This window comes from Fringilla coelebs (assembly GCF_963513975.1).
Source record: "Fringilla coelebs genome assembly, chromosome: 7".
NCBI classification, from domain to species: Eukaryota; Metazoa; Chordata; class Aves; order Passeriformes; family Fringillidae; genus Fringilla; species Fringilla coelebs.
The window spans coordinates 13,111,431-13,130,009 of NC_140035.1; the positions used below are offsets into that span (position 1 = coordinate 13,111,431).

An 18,579-nucleotide genomic window follows, 5' to 3' on the forward strand; every position below is an offset into this window, starting at 1 on the left:
ACATCAAGGGACTGGCAAAAGGGTATAAATGAAATTTATCAAAGAAGAGGCAGACACGACAAGGAAAGAAATCAGGGTCTTCACTGTAAAGGTCAGTTTTGTTTTCATTGAGAGGAAGAAAATGTGCCACAGTGAATGCAAAAGTTATAAAGGAATTAAAAACTGGTGAGTTTGAGAGGACTAATAACTATAGGTGTAATAAACTCATAGCCAAGGCTTTGAAACACCTTCAGTGTCAACCATCATCATTATTTTGAATAACGTCCAGATACACTAAAACTAAATAAACTGAGTTTTTCCAAAATCCAGGGTACTCAGATCTGTAACTGATAATGAGCCACTGTTTTTGTCTGAACACCTTCAATAGAAATTAATAAATTTACTCTAATAAAAAATCTTGCTGGCAAAAAGCCCTTAAACATGACATTATTTACATAATTTCCTGCAACAAACAGCTGCGTAGCCCTCCACTCCGGTCATAACTTCTCAGTTCTAGTGCTCCTGCACCCAAACATTCACAAATCTTAAGGCAATGCCTGGCATTTATGATACAAAGGAGATTATGGAAGAGGTGTGTCTCACAAGGGTGATTTGAAAACCAATATTATTACTGGGGTCCAGATTCTGCAGTGAGATCCATATTGGTGACCACTGGGATGCATTGTAGGATGGGGCTCATATTTACTGATAGCTTTTAATTAGCCTGCATAATTCATTTCCACATCTGTTTTCCTATAAACAAGCCACTAATTAGTTCTGTGAGTCAGTTAAAAAGTGTACCAATGTGCCAGAGAGTTTAAAGAGACACTGAAAATGTTCTAAACTCAGTCAATTTAATTTTTAATTATTTTTTAAAAGGAAAGCATGAAACACCCCTCCCCATTTTCAATTTCTGTCTTTGAATGCCTCTAATTTCAGAATACATAGCTGCAAGGTCATGAGTGTGTCAAAGACTTGTGTCTGCAGAGAAAACTCACTCTGGCTTAAGATGTCTGATGTATTCTACTGCTTAGCTTTACTCAAGTGGTAGCTCTGGAAGCGCTGCTAGCGCTTCTTAAACTTGATCACTCACCTGAAAAAGTCAAGTTAATAGCATAATTTTCTCAGTACTCCAGTCTCCTGGCCTAATGCAGCAAAGCAGTACAGTTCTTAGTTCCTGGGCCAGAGTCACCAATTATGATTGGTATGGAGAAGATGAGATGTTTGTGACTAGGATCAGAAAACATGAATAGGTGTGAGACCCTCTCCTCATCCGCTGAGGGAAATGAGCAGAGCTCGCTACCTTCAGAATTGGGCCTGCTCAGACACAAGGGTGTCTGTGCCCTTGCACAAAGCTCTCCTGGGAAAGCCAACACTTCATGTAGATGACTTAGCCTTGGTCTGACTGCCACCCCTAATTTCCAAAATCTCATTCTGCTCAGACACAAGTGCAGAGCAACTGGGTCAGGTCTTTGCATTCAGCAAAGATGAAACCTTGGTGTGTTCAGATATGTTTGAAGTCAAAAATTAAACACTTGTAGAGCTCATTAAGCTTTTAAGTTCTTCCTAAGTCTTAGTTTTGTCTGACTAAATCCTTTATTGACTCCGACTGAGAGCCTTGGTGCTAGGCAGCTATCCTTCCTGTTTAACCTTGTGTCACTTGTGTCACTTGTAACAACAGAAACTGAAATAATTAGGTCAATTTTTAAATGTGGATTTCTGCTTTCCAAGCTGGCTACCCCTTTAAAGATAAGAAAGATGTCCCCCTGACACCTCTCAGGTATAGTTAGTGCCTAATAGCTAAGCACAGTGTCTTTTCTCCGCCCTCCTTGCTTTTTAAAATGAGGTTTACAGCAGCCAGCAATTTAAACTTCCACTCTCCGTTGGCAGGTCGGGATGGCTTTGGAGAACAGTCCATTTCTTCTGATCATTCCTTGCCACTGTGAGGGATTATGGCTGAGCACCAGCGACTTTCGACCACAAGCAGCTTCTCCCTCCCCACCCCCAAAACGACCCAAACACACTCTCCTGGCAGATTACAGCGGAATCGCTAATGCAATTTTGGCCTGACTTTGATGCAGCACTCTATTGATGCAGGGTGACGCCGCAGCAAAGCAGCAAGGTTAGACCTCGGCAGTGATTAAGCCGAGTCCCTGGGCTCAGGTGTGCCTTCCCCCCGTGCGGCTGCGGGGCGGTGCGGGCCCGGCTCCGAGCGCTCCGGCCGCCGGGGCGCGCCCCTAGGGGAGGGCAGGATGCAGCTCTAGTTTCCTGTACGCCCCTCGGAAGATTATCCCGGCCCGTTCAGCTGCTGAGCAGACGGATAATCAATCAGTCAATCAGTCAGGAAATCTGATTTTTGCAGGCATCACCCTCTCCAGCCGGGAGGGGGGCACAGACCACGGGTGCGGGTCCGGGTCCGCTATCCCGGGGGCCGCGTTCGTCTTCAGGCCGGGGGCGCTAACGAGAGCTCCCCGTGTCTCTTCTGGAAGCCCTGGGGACACCTCTGATCGCCTTCTGGGAGGACCAGGCAGGGAAGGTCTGGACCAGGCTTGACAGAAGAGCGGGTAGAGCATCAGTCCCGTCTGAGGCTAATCCCCCCTCCCTGGACGTGAGGCTGAGCCTCGGCAGCGGGGCTGGGGCTCGTCGGTCTCTGTCGGCTCTGTACATGCCAGGATATCATGTATATTTTATGTATGTGTATATAACATATGTATTCATAAGCAAACAAACATCTGAGCTGGGGATCTTTAAAATGTTCCAGCTACAGTGCTACCTAAAGGGAAAATAAAAAAAAAAAAAAGGAAGATTTTAATTTATTTTTTTTCTCTAGGCATCTGATTTACTCCGTGACTCTGATGCTTATCAACAACGCGTGAAGATTGCAGTAAGGATCCTCCCTGGAAGGCGAGGAGGAGCAACTTCCAGGGGGCTGGGAGGAGGTGGAGTGCAGCGCGGCTCTCGCCTATAAGGAGGTGCCCAGCGAGCGGCTGGTGCTTCCCACCCAGCCGCTGCTCGCAAGGTGAATCGCCGCGGCGGCAGTCGGGGCAGCGGGCTCGGCTCGGGCACCGCCGCCGGCGTCCGGAGCAGCTCCTCCAAGGGCTGCGAAGAGTCCCCCGGCTGGCCCCGGCTTCCCTTCACCCGGAGTGCTTGGATGCTGTATGGAGTAAATGAGCGGAGGCAGAGCGAGCGCACAGAGGCTGAGAGGCGCTCGGAGACCGGGACCAGGGGAGACAGACGGGCGGCTGGCTTCCCCCTCCGGGGCTGAAGATGGATTCCCGAGCCCTCGGGGGCTTCACTCTGCTGCTCTCCACTTTATGGCATCTGGGATTAACTGCAACAAATTGTGAGTAACGGGAGTGCGAGGAGTTGCCTGGGGTTGGGTCGGGGGCGGGAGGAAGAGATGGGGAGTAACTCCCGGAAAAAGGGGTTTATTGCGCCATGACCTCTGAGAAACTTAGCTCGGCTCCGCTTTGCTAATGGAGCTCAGAAATGCAAAGTTGGGGCCAGATGGAGGAACTGCTGTCCGCCGTCCTGCCGGTGTGGATGTGGGAGTGAGCGGGAGATGCTGGAGCCTGCGAGGAGCCGCTCGGGGTTTTTCGCACGATTTGTTGTCCTTCCGCTGGCCGCATCTTTTTGCGGTCAGTGGCCGCTGTCGCCCTGCCTCGGCTGCGGGCCACCGGCCGGGACGGGGCCGGGGTGGCTCCTCTGCCTGATGAGGAGGGTCGGTCCTTCCCGCAAGGGCCGGGGGATGCCACGATTTTGCGGGCGCAGCCTGGCTCCAGCCTGGCGGAGCAGCGCCGGTGGCACGGACCGTCTTCGCCTGGCCCGGCGGTACCGTCGGTTCCCTGGGCGCTTCCCACGGGCGCGGTTGTGTCCCGGGGCGTGGTGCTCTCCCTCCCTGCTGCCCCAGCCTTTCCCGGCTGGGAAATCGCCGTTCGCTCTTTTTTGCCCCCCGGGAGATCCGCTCGTAAGTTCGCCACGTATGTCTGCCGGTCCTGCGGGGTCGGTTCAGGATGCAGGGGCATTCCTGGCCGCCGGGCTTTGCGGTGCTCCGGGGGGCTGGCAGCGGCGGGGGCTCTACGGACACGCTTGGGCGAACCCGGTGCAGCCGGATACCGGCGGTGCGGCGAGTCCTGGAGCCCGGAGCAGGCGGTGATGCTCCCCGGGCTGCCGGCGGGGCTCGGCAGGGCCTCCCCCGCGGCCCGTCGGGCGGAGCGGGCGGGCGCAGCGCGGCGGCCGCGAGAGGGCGCTGTTGCCTCGCCGGCGGCGCTGCCCCGGCCGAGCCCTGCGGGCAGCGCTGTCCGTCCGTCTGTCCGTCCGCCCCCTCCCAACAGCCCGGACCGGTCACTTTCCTCTTTCTTCTCTTTTCCTATATATGTATTTTCCTCCTCTGTCTTCTTTAATTTACAGTCAATTAAATCACGGTTAATATGTTTTAATACCGCTCGCGAATACTAAATGGCAGGCGATTTAAGGCTGAGGCTTGCCATTACGGATGCGGCCATAAAGTTAATTCCTAACACTTAAAAAGAAACTCCGCGTTAATGAGTTTTACTATTTCACGGGTGACAGTTTAATTTCACAGTGCCAATAAACATTTCCATTGAATACGCGCCGCTTCCTAAATATTTAGGAGTCAATCTTAAAGCATGATGATCAATGGTTTTATTATACTGTACAGATTTTACTTATTCATTGAGCAATGAATTAGCATGGAATCAGCTGTAAGTGCTTTCCCAGGAGCTGAGGGAAGGAGCTTGTGAATCTGTAATAGCTGCAAGTTCCCTAGAAACCTCGTTAGATTCGCATGTGAAGATCTATGTGTGCTCGCACAGACCTCAATAATTGCACCCAGTATGAAAATTCATCACCTGCTTAAATAAATCATCTCCTTATGTTGGAGCTGGGAGGCTGTGCACTCTTCCTAAGTTTTGGGCCAAGAAAGCTTATATGTGGGCTAAAATATTGAAGCAGTATCCTGAAATATATTCAAGTATGAAAGTGCTATAGCTTTAAAGGGTTACTGAGCTTCCAGGTACCCAGTAACCAAAGGAAAAAACAGAATTCCACATATGAGGAGCTTTGGTGCAGGCAGCTGTCAAAAGCCTCTACTTGAAAGCCCAAGTTCAAATGGGAAAGGATGGGTTTCGCACCCTCCTCAATTTGAGTACTTTGGCCAAAGGAGTTGCATTCAGATGCCAGAACTGGTATGCTCATAATGACTTCAATAGGTTTGTTTCTGACAGATTTTGTGAACAAGAACAAAACTGGGAACAGTATTTATAGTTGAAAAGGACTATGCTTGGGGCTGGGGTGGGGAGAGTGCAGCTCATTTAATTTTATTCCTAATATCTAATATGTCTTTAATCTAATTTGTTTTTTTCCCCTTACTTCTAAATTATAGAACTCTTAAAAATTATTCTTTTCTCACTTATTTAATTTGCTGTAAAATTAAAGTCCTGAGTTAGTAAAAATATTCTCTGCCACTGAGATATTTGATTCTAATTTTCTCTTTGGTAATAGTTTTTAATTAAAGAGAGAATTGGTGAAGAAACTGCTTTGAAACACAGCTACAGGCTAGGGGTCAGTAGACATCATTAGAAAGATCAGAATTGCCAAATGCTAATAAAACATTAGAAATTCCTCCCACTTTGCATTTTGCAATATTTTATTAAATTAGGTAAATAGAGTGGCAATCAGATTTCTCCCCAGGATACTAATTACTAGAAAATGAATAAATAGCCATGTATGTAACACCAAAAATGTGTTGCATATGATGTCTGGCAGAACTGAAACTTCAACATTTATCAGATAGACTAGGAGACACAAAGCCTTGCCTGCTATATAACAAATTAGTTGCCCTTTAGCAGCATATTCTGTGATCTGAAAACATTAGTAGCTTTGGTGAGTCTAGACTTGTTGAGCCCCATTTTTTTTTTCCTACCTTTTTAATTTGAAATTTGGAAGGAGGGAGCAGTAGTAAAAAAATGAAAGGAGATATGAACTCATGTTTTTCTCAAACACTTTTCTATATCAGTTCAGAGCTACTCTACAGCTACAGAAAAGAATTGCAGGAGCCATTAGTGATCTTCCACACAGTTTAGAGTTGTGTATCTTAAAAAATGTCCTCTATTGCTATTTTACACCTTATGCCTCCCTCCCCTTTACTTGTATCTTTCTTGACTGACTTTTCGCACATGGCCTGAAAAGATGTAGCAGATTAAAACACCTCCTGGTCAAGTAGCACCTTTTTAACTCCCACTGCGAAAGTTATTTTCAAATTATTACATGTTTCTGTTCCAGAGCACAGCTGCCTCTGCCACCTCCAGCATCACTAACATTTATTATCCCTTTTCACTAGCACTTACTAGCTGATCAGGAGACTTTCAAACCTTTCACTTAAACCCAGCCATAAGTGGCAGTCAAAGCTGCAGAAATTCAGTGTGTAGTAGAATGAGATCTTCTGCTCTTGCAGAAATATATGGTCAATGTACAGTCCTTTGCTCTGCAGTAGATGTCTATGTGGCCTTGTAGGACACATCTGTCTTTAATAACTCTGTTCAGTTAAAAATAGGCAATGTGTGTCTGTTTTTCTAATTTTGAAAAAATAATACTGAAGAAAATGTTTTTTTTTTTTTTACATGGAAGTTATATATATTATATTGATATTTATTTATTTTAGGCAGACAGTGTTCACTCTGATTTTAGCCTTCCTTTCTCTGCAGTGGTGATGGGAGTCAGCCAAGTGTAAGTGAAAACTTACAGGAGCAAATCTGACTCTGGATATTTGAGACCATCAGGATCAGGAGGGTGTTTTTGGGATTTGTGTAACAGTGCAAATGAGACCTGTTGGGTCAACAGTGGCAAAGGCAAGAGGTCTCTTAAACAGTGACCTTTCTATCTGTGTGGTCAGAAATGCTAAGTTTGAAAAGCTGTGCTGAAATAAGGTAGAATATTGATTGTTGGTTTGTGCCTCATGTGCTTGCAGGCTAAGTAAAGAGCATCAGACGAATCTCAGGCTTTGCCTCCAGTACTTAAATATTCTTAACAAGAGAATAATATTCAGACTTGCCTTCCTCCTCTTAGTTTCATACAGGGGAGGGGGAGAACATAAATGTTATCTTTTTCATGCCTTCAGATGTATCAATGGAGAAATAGTCCAAAACAATGAGATTTCCTGAGAGAAAAGCTGTGAATGACCCACAGCTGGTGGGTGCCCCCTTTGCATACCTGTCAGTATCTAGCTCTCAATCCCTTTGACTCAATCAGCACTCATGGACTGTGAATCAGTCTCAAGATAGTCATTCCACGGACTCATGGACTACAAAGGTCTTTGGATTCTGCAGCCACCAGGCAGATGGCATTACCAGCTACAGGAATCCATCCAGGGTTATTATCTCAGCATCCAATACATTAGCTGCATTATCTGCTTGGACATTTTCTTTTTTTTTTTTTTTTTTTTCTTTTTTCCCCTCTTAATGTCATGCAAATGCAGCAGGTTTTTCCTTATAAATTAACAGCAAGAACAATTTGTTTTCAAATGTGCTTGGTACATTTGTACAAAGTATAGACTTCAAGTGTAAAATATGGTGGGTAGAACAACCTACTTGTGAAGCTCTCCCTGCACATGGCATGAACAGACTTCTGCCAGCACTGCAGTCCATGTAGGACTGGTGAAGTGTTTTTTTAAAGTACTGTAATCATTCTTTTACCAATGGGAAACTGAAGGTTGTATATAAACAAGAGATGAATGTATAATCAATGTGAGAATCTAAGTAGCTAAAATAAAGCCTTAGGGGTCAATTGAGTTGATCCCATCTGGCATGGTTGTGTCCCATTCTCTGCTGTTAATTCATATTCATATTTGCTGTATGTAGTAGTTTCTAAATCCATAACTACTCCTCATTTCCTCTTCCCCTCCTTCTCCTTTCTCTGCTGCTATTTGAAGCAAGTGGAGTTTGGATATCTGAATGCTGAAATGAATAGGAATCCGAAGGCAGTGGGAGTGTGAGGTAGCATTTATTTATTTTTAGCCCCCCAAATGGATTTTCTGTAGATGTGACAGGTTTTAGCTCTATTGGCAAACTTGAATTACAGTCTTACCTACCTCCTCCTCTGAAAGAGACACTAGAAAGGGAGGAAGAGAGGACTGAAGGTGCGTGTGCCAGCTCACATGTGCCAGGCTCTCTGTCTGTCTCCTTCCCCTTTGCCTGCCAGCCTCCAGAATCCTACCAAGTGTTCCAGGGCTGTCTGTGCAGGGCACCAGGTAACCTGCTATGCTTTTGTTTTTTTAATAATAGAGAACTTTGCTGTGTTTTTCCACTCTCAGAATTGGGGGAATGATATTCTGGTTCTGTAGCATCTACTTTTTCAGTCTGCTGTGGCCTTACTGGTACAAGTATTGTCTCTGTAGGATGTGGTTCTTGCTGGACTCATCTCTACTGGGTCTGTGCAAAAGAGAAAAGAACTGGTAGATCTGGATGAACATTTTCCTTCTGCTTTCAGTAGTGTCTTTAAGAGACATGAACTGGTTTTTTTTGGTTTTTGTTGTTTTGGTTTTTTTTTTGCTTTTAACAAAGCTCCCTCTACTCAAACTAATAGAAAGGGGAAGAGAATAATATAATAATGATATGATATAATAAAGGTTTAAAATCACAGGCAATTCATGAAGGCTTTGAAAGCATCACTTGATAAGGCAGGAAGCATAAACAGACATTTTGTCATGTCTGTAGAGTTAGAGAAAAACATTATTTTTTATTTTTCTTGGTTCACAGTGCTGGGTTGATATAATTGATTATTAATTTCCTTGTGTTAATGTGGTCACTGTTTTGGTTTTTTTTTTAATTGCCCTGTACAGGTACTCTTGGCCTAGTAATGCCATTTGTTTACTAGATGAGTGCAACTGATTTAAATGATGAAAATAATTCAATATAGAATTTAGACGGGGAAAAAAAAGATGGCAAAGCATGGGTTTTCTTATTTTTAATTATCTGCTCTGTTAAGCAGTAAAAAAAATTGGTAGTTCATAGTGTGATGATCTAACTGCCCTTCTACACAGATATATTTTAATATATGCAGAAAATATTTAATACTTTAGCTGGTATTTTCTCCAAAAACAAAGAAAGGTAGCTTAGTAAAAGAGAGGGCATGAAGCCATTTGTAAATGTCATGATTGGTCTTGCTTGGCCTGTATTCTAGCTGAGAAATCCCATTTTTCTAGCTGTATTTTTTCTTTGCATGATCTAGCTCTTTCTCTACATTCTTACAAACATATGCAGGAACTTGGGTAACTTGGTTAATCTCCTGCAGAACTTTGTGCCCACAGATTATCAGTACAAGTTCAGCATAAAGCAGTGGAAGTCTGTATGAGCCTACCTATCTACTGTGCTGAATGGGCATTAAGAGTCCTGGTCCATTCTCTTATGCTGTATTTTGTAACCTGTCAATTAGAGGCTTGCAGAGTTGATATTTTGGGTTTTTTGAATGTACAATTGCAGTACTTAAACTGAAAATAAGGTACAGAGCACAAAGTGGCAATGGCAGGTTTTATTTTACCCAGTGTTTCTCTACTATAATAAAGACCTCTCTAACTTTGCATTCTCTAATGCAACCCCAAGGTTCTCAACCTGTGTAGTCCTTGAATAATCCAATTACCATGAGTGTGCTGCAGCCAGAACAACAGGATGTAATTCATGGACATCTATGATAAAAAATTTCTTACTTCCGTGGCAGAAGTTGTCTGTGGAAATAATTTTGGCAGAGACATGCTTGTCTACTCTTTTTCAAACACTGTATATGGAGTTGGAGACATTTTCGTGGTTGAGAAGGTTTTAGTGTTAGAAAGAAAAGTCAAGAAATTGTTCGTGTCACAAAAGCAGAACTAGGCCCTTAGTGTCTTCTCTATCAGTGGCAGCCCACCCTTTGTCCTCATTCTGCACATGCCAGATCAGAGAGGAGTCAGGCTTGGAGTCAGAGCCCTGTGTGCTGGTGTGTAGCGGGTAGGAGGGAGCTTCCAATGAACCCTCAGTTTGAGCCTGGTTAAAACAGGCTTTGGATAACAGTAGCTCAACAATTTGCTTTGTTAGGAATAGAGATTATTCAAGTAATTAAATTTAAAGTAGCATCCAGCACTGCTGTGACTCATGGTCTGGAGGGTGTTTCAGCTCAGGATTGTGCTGGTGTGCTTGTATTGGAACAGGGTAGCCCAGATTCCTGATAGAGACTGGCTTATCAATGAGTTGGATGTAGGGGCTGGAGGTTTGCTGGGAAGTCTCTGTGACCCCCTCCTGCCTTAGTCAGCATCAAACACGTTACACCAGTGATAAACTTGTAAAATGCCTTCACTGTTCCCATGCTGGACAATACAGCTCTGAACCTGAGGTTAAGGGGTATTTTTAATGAGCATCACTGTTAGGTGGATTCTTAAGAGCGGTAACAAGAAAAAGCTAACTTTGTAATTGCTCAGTGAATACCATTCAGCACTATAAAAGGCTTTTAGTAGCTAGTGTTAATGTACTCTTTTCCAAACTGTTAATTGCCTGGGATCTGTGATATCTTTATGGCATAAAGAGCATTGAGTTGTAGTGGGACACACGGCATTCCGTTCAGCTTGGTACTTGAAAATACTCAAAAGATATTCAGCAGCCACCACAGCAGTGGAAGCTGCAAAGAATAACTGGTATCATTCTGAGGAATGTTTCTCTTTTGACACTGGTAATTAGGGTTCAGCACAGAGCCCCAGCACATGAAACAGAATGGTGTTCAATGCTAACCACCGTGGCACTGCAGCAATTGGGCTGAGAAGGAAACAAATGTGTTTTCCTTCTCTCTTTTATTGTGTGTATTGAGGAAGATTGAGTGTTGACCCTTAGGAATTCTGGGGCATAAATTTTTCTTCTAAAACTATTCAGTGCACTGTGTTGCCAATAAAGTAGTAAATAATAATAATAATTTTCAAATGGGTAGAATCCTCTCTTTGTTCCCAGCTGGGCAATAAGGAGTTGATAAATGCTGTACTGCCTGGATAAGAATTGGCTTGTTCCATTTACTGCTCTAAATGGCAAAGCATTGTTCCTCGATGACAATGGTTCTTCACTGATGACAGCTCATCAGCACTTTAGGAACAGAGACAAATGCCTTGTGATCTATACCACCAGTGACACATCTGTAGTCATTCCCATAACACTTCAGTGATGTCTTTATGTTTGGGCATCACTTGCCCCCACTTAGGATGTAGATACTGAGCCATTGCTCTCTATCCTCCTCCTAGGTCATAAAAGCAATGTGCTGGGCATTAATATATAATTTTCTTCTTTCTCTTCATGCAAATTTTTCACTGGAACAAGAGGTGAAATAGCATGTTCTAACTCAAGAATATGTGTTATGTCTATAAAATTATACACAAGGAGTGGAGCAGGAGAAGGAGTCTGGGATGTGCAGGCAAAAAGAGGAGGTCACAAAGAATGTTCTTCCACTTTGCTATTACCAATGACAGCATCCTAATGCCCTCAGTGAAGAGGTCTAAATTAATGGTCCAAGTTGAGTCATCAGTGAACCCTTAGTGGGAACACGTTCATTTGTAGTAATCAGGATTGATTTATGAGTAGGACAAAAGGGACCAAATAAGCTATGAAAATGCATGTTGTAGATGTTTTTTTTTTCCTTGATGAATAATTCATCCTTTTCTAGTATCCATGAAAACAAAAATACTGTGCACATAAAAACCCATTAAAAAAGTTAATCCCACAAACGCTGAACATGTAGAAAATCAGCTTTTGTTTTAAAAGGTAGATTTTCTCAAATCTTCTCTAATTTGATTTGCTGGTGGGGTATAATTTAAATCAAACAAGTTAGTAGCATTACTTGCTATATAAAGGTCTAAATATTTAATAGATTTTGATAAATGCCTGCCCCCCAGGATAAAGAGCTTAGAAGCCCTCATTTTCCACAGTGCAGAGGGTAAGCTAAACCAAATAGAAATGGCAAACACAATGGAGAGGGAGCTTCTGTTCACAGGATATGGTCCTCTAGACCTGGCCTTGGGAGAACTTGTAGTGCACCTACATAATCCCATAAATAATCCTAAATCTAAGTAATCCTGTACAACTGACCTCACATGAAAATGCTGGAGGCTTTTTAGTGACTCTAAAGTCTCATGGTCTCCACATGCCTGTGAAAATGCCTCCAGTGAGCCTCTCTTGGGCAGAGCACATGCTCTGGAACATGCAGGATGCTGTGTGTTCACATAATCCTGGTGGCCATCTGCCCATCTCCTCCTGGGTGGATATGTCAGTGGGAAGCAGAGATCAGTGCCCCTACAGGGACTGGTGTTCCAGAGGAGCTCAGGTGCTCTGTGTAAAGCTACCTAGGAAGTCTCTGGAAAAACAGAATATGAACTTGAGTGTGTTGGATTCTAGGTGGGCTCTTTACCCCTAGGCTGCCCAACCCTTGGTGCACCTCCTCTGTCAACACTAAACAGAGCATCAGAAAGCAGGGAGAAACCTTACACAGAAAGAACAGTGCCACTGCATTGCTTCCTAACTGCCCCCAAAAGTTCAGAGGGGTTGGTTTGTGTTGTTTTACTGTTTTTTAATTTTGTAGAAAAATAGTTTGCATTTTAATTTTAGAGGAAGAGCCTCCTTCAGCAACCCTGAAGAAGATTAAACAGCTATGGCATTTTTCACAGAGACTGTTTGTTTGGAAAAGAAAATGAAAATTTGATGAATTTCAGTCAGATGTAGCTTGCAGCATTCAAATATTTATGGATTATCAAATTCCCTTTTCCCAGCTCTGCTTCTTAAGTACAGAGCTCATCTTATATGTAATATTAATTCTCATTATTCTTAGACAGTTATTCATTGAATTCTTGTGCAGACTCAGTTCATCTAGGACCTGGTCTAAATTTCAAGAAAATTAAGGCAATGACTTGCACTTGAATTTTAGATCATCTTTTCCTCAGAAGCCTGTTCATCCAGCATGCAGATCCCTTTTATTGTTCTCCTGCGAAGTTTATTTTCCTTAAAATCTGTCTGGCAATGTATGCAATACAAACTGTGTTGGTGCCTGTCAGCAGTGGGAAGAACTATCCTTTTTCCTAATGGTTCCTTTTGAGCTCCTCACTTGAGAGTGAGTTGACCTGTTCTGTTGTCATATTCTGTGCCAACCTTGTATGCAATGTACTGAAAATCCAGTTAAAGTTGCACATCGTTTTGCACACTTCTTTGCATTTTTTATCAACAGTTGTTGTGTTTTCAGAACCCTCCTGTTCTGTTGAGTTGAATACGCTCCACTGTAATACATAGGATTATGCTGTGATAACAGCATTTTGCAAGCATTACAGAAAACCTTTTAGGTGTTCAGAAAAGCTGATAGTCCAAGGGTATTTCTTCCAGGCAAATATGAGCTCATGGTGCTGATGCTCCTGAGTCTACAGATGAGAATTTGCTCCTAGAAAACATGTAGCTAGCTTTTTGTTAGTAGCATTAGTTACATGTGCTTGCTGAATTACTAACATTAAACATTTTAACTATAAGTTGTTTTTTTTTTTTTTTGCAAATTAGAAACTATTTTCCTTTTGAAACCTACGCTTGGTAGCTGGTCCTGTTTCCTGGGGCCTCCTCCAGAGAGACTGCACATGAGTCAAAGCAGTCTCTTTACTGCTCCGTTAGGAGTTGGGATTACAAACTCCTTTACATGCCCACGTTCATAACCAAGTGTTTGCAAAAGCCCAGACTGTTTTTCAGAGAAGCAGTGGAGATGTACTTTTCATCCATGCTTCTGCTTAGGAGCTGTGGCTGGCTTTGTCAGATGAGGCCAACCTATATAAAGGAAGTTGCTTCTTTTCTTGAGACCTCAGCAGAAGAGATAGAGAAAAGACCTGCTTGCTAAACACAGGTAGTTTTTCCACTTAAACTTGTAAGGAGGTGGTGTCAACTGCCATGACTCATCCCATTTCACCACAAATACATGTTATTTCACTTGCCATGACGGCCTTGATCCAAGCATTGCCAGTTTTGCCATTGGGTCCAGGCATTAATGGCTTCTGTGAATTAAATAAGGAGGCCCTGATTTGAAAACCTTTCTCTGATAGCAAGCAGACAATGAGTCAGAGCTATAAGAGAACAGATTTTCCTCCTACCCTCTCCATCTTGCACCCATCCTAACCTTAGCAGAATCTGATTTATAGAGCCTGGGCTTTTTTTCAATTTCATCTAATTAGCAGAGGCACTGAGGTCAGTGTTCTAACACCTGACAGACTTTACCAGGGTACACCACAATTACAAGTGAAATTATGTGTTTTTCAGTATGCACTGAAAAATTAGCATGTGAAAATTAACATAAACCTCCTAACTGTTAGGATGAAAGTGTGGGTGTTAGGGAAGAGGCACCTTCTTCAAATTTGAAAGGCCTGGGCTTGATGCTTGACTTTTTGAAAGCTTTCCCAGGCATCATTATGTGATGTGCTTAATTATTTTGAGCTTGAGTTTACCTATTCTATTTCATTAGGGCTAAATGTTCGTGTGTATGCAGACTTTCACCTGCCAACAGGGGTTGGAGAAAGAGGTTCTTATGCTAAACAATAACTTAATATAAGCAATAATGCCTCTTTTAAAATTATCAACTGCATCCATGAATAATGGAGTCTCCAAACCATCATGATTGTGCTGGCCCTCTATAGTGGGGCCAGTACACAGCAACTTTTACAGGGTCTGGATATAAATCTGCAATTATGAAGTTTTCAGTGGGAGAACTATGGGCTCACTGGCTGACAACCAGGAAAACAAAACATCTTTTTTGAGCAGTGTGTCCTGCGTGGCATGCAGGTAGAGCTGGCTTGCATCTCCCTACAAGAGAATGTAAGTTTGCACCAAGTTGCTTACCTGGGTACTAAACTGAAATTGTGTGATGAAAATGATGCATTCATATAAAATTGAAGAATAATATCAGTTAAATATAAAGTACTGTCCCAAGATAGACAGAAGACCTGCATAAGAGAAGGGCTATCCCTATTATTTCTTACATTAAGAGAAACGATAATCTTAGCTTAGAGGAAATTCAGAGCAAATCTATGAAGTCATGTTCTATCTAAGCTTTGTAAATTCAAAGACAGGCACTTATTTTAGTGTTCAGGCAGGGAGAAAAATCAGTTCACAGCTGGAAATGCCTGTTCTTCTCTTCCACGAGATGCACAGAGAAGGGTAATTGATTTAGACTCCTTCAGGACAGGAATGGGTTTTCTGTGTTAGTAAGTGTTAAGCACAAGGTCTTTATCCTAGTGGGGGCATCTCTTTATGCCAGATACAGATAACAGCAAAGTCTCTGCTCTGAAGGCTCTGTATGAATGCAAATGTATTTTTTCCTTCTTGGGCATATTTGTATGTGACTGACTGGTGGCAGTCTTTAATAGCTAGTTTGATGAGAACATCAAGCCTTTGTACCTTTGTACTTTGGGACTAGTAAACTAAACCTCCAGCTCTCAAGGAATGAGAAGTTTTTTGTAATTGACCTTAACTAAGAAACAGAAAACTCACTAAGCTGATATTGAAGGTAAGAGTTCAATAGTTCTTAGATATCCACCATCTGTATATTTGTTTTTTCCTCAGCTAGGGAATAATGGTGATGGAAAAGCCCTCCTCCTTTCCATGTCTGTAACCTACTTTTGAGGTTCTTTCATAAACCTATGTAAGAAGGCAGGAGTAATTAATGATACTCCAAAGCATTACATTAATCAGTAAGTCCATATATTTCATTGGGACAATTCTTGTATGAAGCAAAAAGGGTCTGAGGCTAGCACCAGTATGTTTAAAGCCAAATGCAGCCATGTGATTATCCCACTCCAGTTTTGTCAGAATTATTAAAAACTGCTTCCCTTAATATTCCTTTAATATTCTTACATGTATGAACAAATAAATCTTGTGCTTGTAGTTTGTGTGTTATGAATAAATAGCACATAACACATTGCCTCACTTCGTTCACTGAAGAGACCAAGAAGGTCAGAACAAAGTGAAACAGTCCTGAGTTATGCAAATAAACCAGACTTACAGTGAATCTGCCTATATTAAGTCAGAAATCTGATTTTTTTTTAATATATTTTACCTTCCCTGGGGGGAGGAAAAGTTTAATTAAAAAGAGATTCAATGAGAATTCAGAATAAGTCGTGCCTATTTTTCCTCTGCCAGAGCCTTGGAAAAGTGGTGGTTTCTGAAGGAAAGTATTGAGGTGTAAATAGGAAAGAAATTGGAGAAATAGGACCACCTCCTTCATGAGTTTGGACCTTCCCATCTGTCCAAGGACTGCTTTCAGTATTGTCCCTCCAGATAGCAAGAGTCTCAGCAATGGCTTCTCCTCCCCTGCCCTGTCCTGTATTTCTTTGTTCTGAGTGAAGCTATTTCAATTACACTGTCTTGTCAAAGTCCCCAGATCTGGCAACATCTGGCTGCTTGGGCATTGTGGTGTCACTTCAGGTTGATTAAAAGCTGAGTCCCTCAAATATTGAAATTCTGGCAGAATCAACTGTGTCAAATCAGCAAGGTAATAGAAAAGACCTCCCTGTAAGCAGACAAGCACTGGTATTTTTGAGGTCAGTAAAGGATTTGTCTCAGATGGATGTCTTCTAGAAATGGCTGAATGGTTTTCTAAGGTTGTTGGTCAGTTTTGATGGAATAACAAGTGAAAATGCACTTCAAGAGCTATTTCTAAGAATCTTTGGGGAAATTATCTTCATTTTTCAGGTCACATTTTCTGTGGCTGATGCTTTGTTTTTTAACATTTAAATACCTACCTTTTTAGTTTGAAAAGTAAATGGCTACAGAATCTCATTAGGACTACTGAGGTTGTGTTTTACAATATACACATGTTTCAGTTCAGCCCAGAGGATTTCATTCTTAGCTTAACATTTAGAAAAGCAATAACACAGTTAAGCAATGGTAAACTGAACTGAGTACTCTGTGTGCTCACTGAAGTCCAGTGTTCCAGTAAACAGGATCAGAAGCCAGAATGGTTCAAATGTAAGAAAAGTATTTATAAATCTCAATTGACACTGAATATTAAAACGTATGTAGAGCTGATAGATGTAAGTTCTCTCTCTTCCCCTTGTTTTAAAAGAATTTAACTTATTTTTATTTATTTCATTGTATCATCTAAATGTTAGTTTCTCCATCTTGAAATCAAATAATGAATGCTCAGCTCTGACAATGAGATATCAAATCCTCAAAAGATGATGTTCCTAAATTCTGTCGACTGTTTTAAGTTCACTGGAAATTTGATCCTGAGTAATGCCTTTAGATTCTTCTACTGACTTCTGTGTGTGCACTTACCTCTATATGCCATTTTAACAGAAAAACTGTAGGTGTGCATGCAGTCAGCTCTTCATATAGAGCAGGATAGTATCTTAGCTAGTGCTGCTTTTATAGAAATCCATTTTTTTACAATTAATAAAATAAAACAAAAAATGAGGTGTTGTATTGAAGGATTTTCCTGATTAAATCCATTAATTTCAATTTTTGTGGTTTATTATTGCCTTTGTTGCGCTCTTTTTCTTTTGAGATGAGAATAATTTTCTAAGACTGAGTAGCTTCAATATCCTGGTTAATTAGACATTTGCAGTTTTTATGAAGATGAGTCATTTGGAATTTTACTTGTATGCAATCCTTTCCAAGAATTACTCTAATTTGTGACTTGCTATCATTTCTCATTTAATGATGGCTAGTGAGGTTGTGGCTCTGCATTACCAAGAAAAAGACATTGTGATGAGCTAAGGGAATCTCTGATTAAACTTCTCCTGTTTCGCTGTTCATGCACTGAAATATTTCTGTGGTGTCAGAGGTGGACTCTTTGTACTGATTACATCTGATTTTAAGAATACTAAAGAAGTTGCCTAGACAGGGGCATTATTAGTTACCTTTACACCTTCAAGCTCTCTGCTCAAGAGCCTGCTGCTGCTTCTGATAAGAAGAAAGAGTACATCCAGAAGGACCTTTATGCGGGCGACGTGCTCTGATTTCTGTCTCTGCCATTTAGTCAGTTCTCTCACTAGCTTTCAACTTGTCTTCAGTCACGCTGCAAGTGCTTGACCTCTTCTTTTTCCTCCCTTTTTCTTTTCCTCTTGCTTATTCTGCTCAGGCTTCTGATTGAATGACTAATCTGTGTCTCAAAGTCAAATAAACCAAAGGGTGAGTTGCTTTTTCTCCGGTGATTGCTCCAATTCTCACCACTTTTAGGTTCAGGATCACTGTCCTCCCTGTCCTTCAGCCTTACCACTGTAGACTCCCTGGCTTTCTGCAGTCCAGCCTGTGTCCAGATCTTGGTACTTCTTCCTCAAGACTGAATGCATTTTTCTACAACTCTGTGGCATGCTGATAGATATAATCCTGTCTCTCTTCTATTAGAAGTGGCAAATAATGTGAAAAGTTTTGTTTTATGGTGAAAGTGTACATAAAGTACAAAGAGGAAGAAAACAAAGGGTCCTTTAATATAATAATGATAATAATAATAATAATATTGAAAAATTCTAGGAATACTCCTGATTTCAGGAAAATCTCCTTCCAAGAAAAGAGACACAAGTCCTGCTAGAAGCAGGAAAACATAATTTTATCTGAAACT

The 18,579-nt window shown here is 42.0% G+C and overlaps 1 protein-coding gene across 1 annotated transcript in view; it reads left to right on the forward strand.

Moving 5' to 3' along the window:
• Positions 1-3,246: 3,246 nt before the first annotated feature.
• Positions 3,247-18,579, forward strand: part of CNTNAP5 (contactin associated protein family member 5) — a gene marked incomplete at its 5' end in the record, with an annotated part of 260,854 nt that continues 245,521 nt past the window's right edge. Inside the window, one exon of the mRNA XM_084209565.1 lies at positions 3,247-3,322. Coding sequence (XP_084065691.1) covers positions 3,247-3,322 — 76 coding nt within the window. The remainder of the gene's footprint in view (positions 3,323-18,579) is intronic.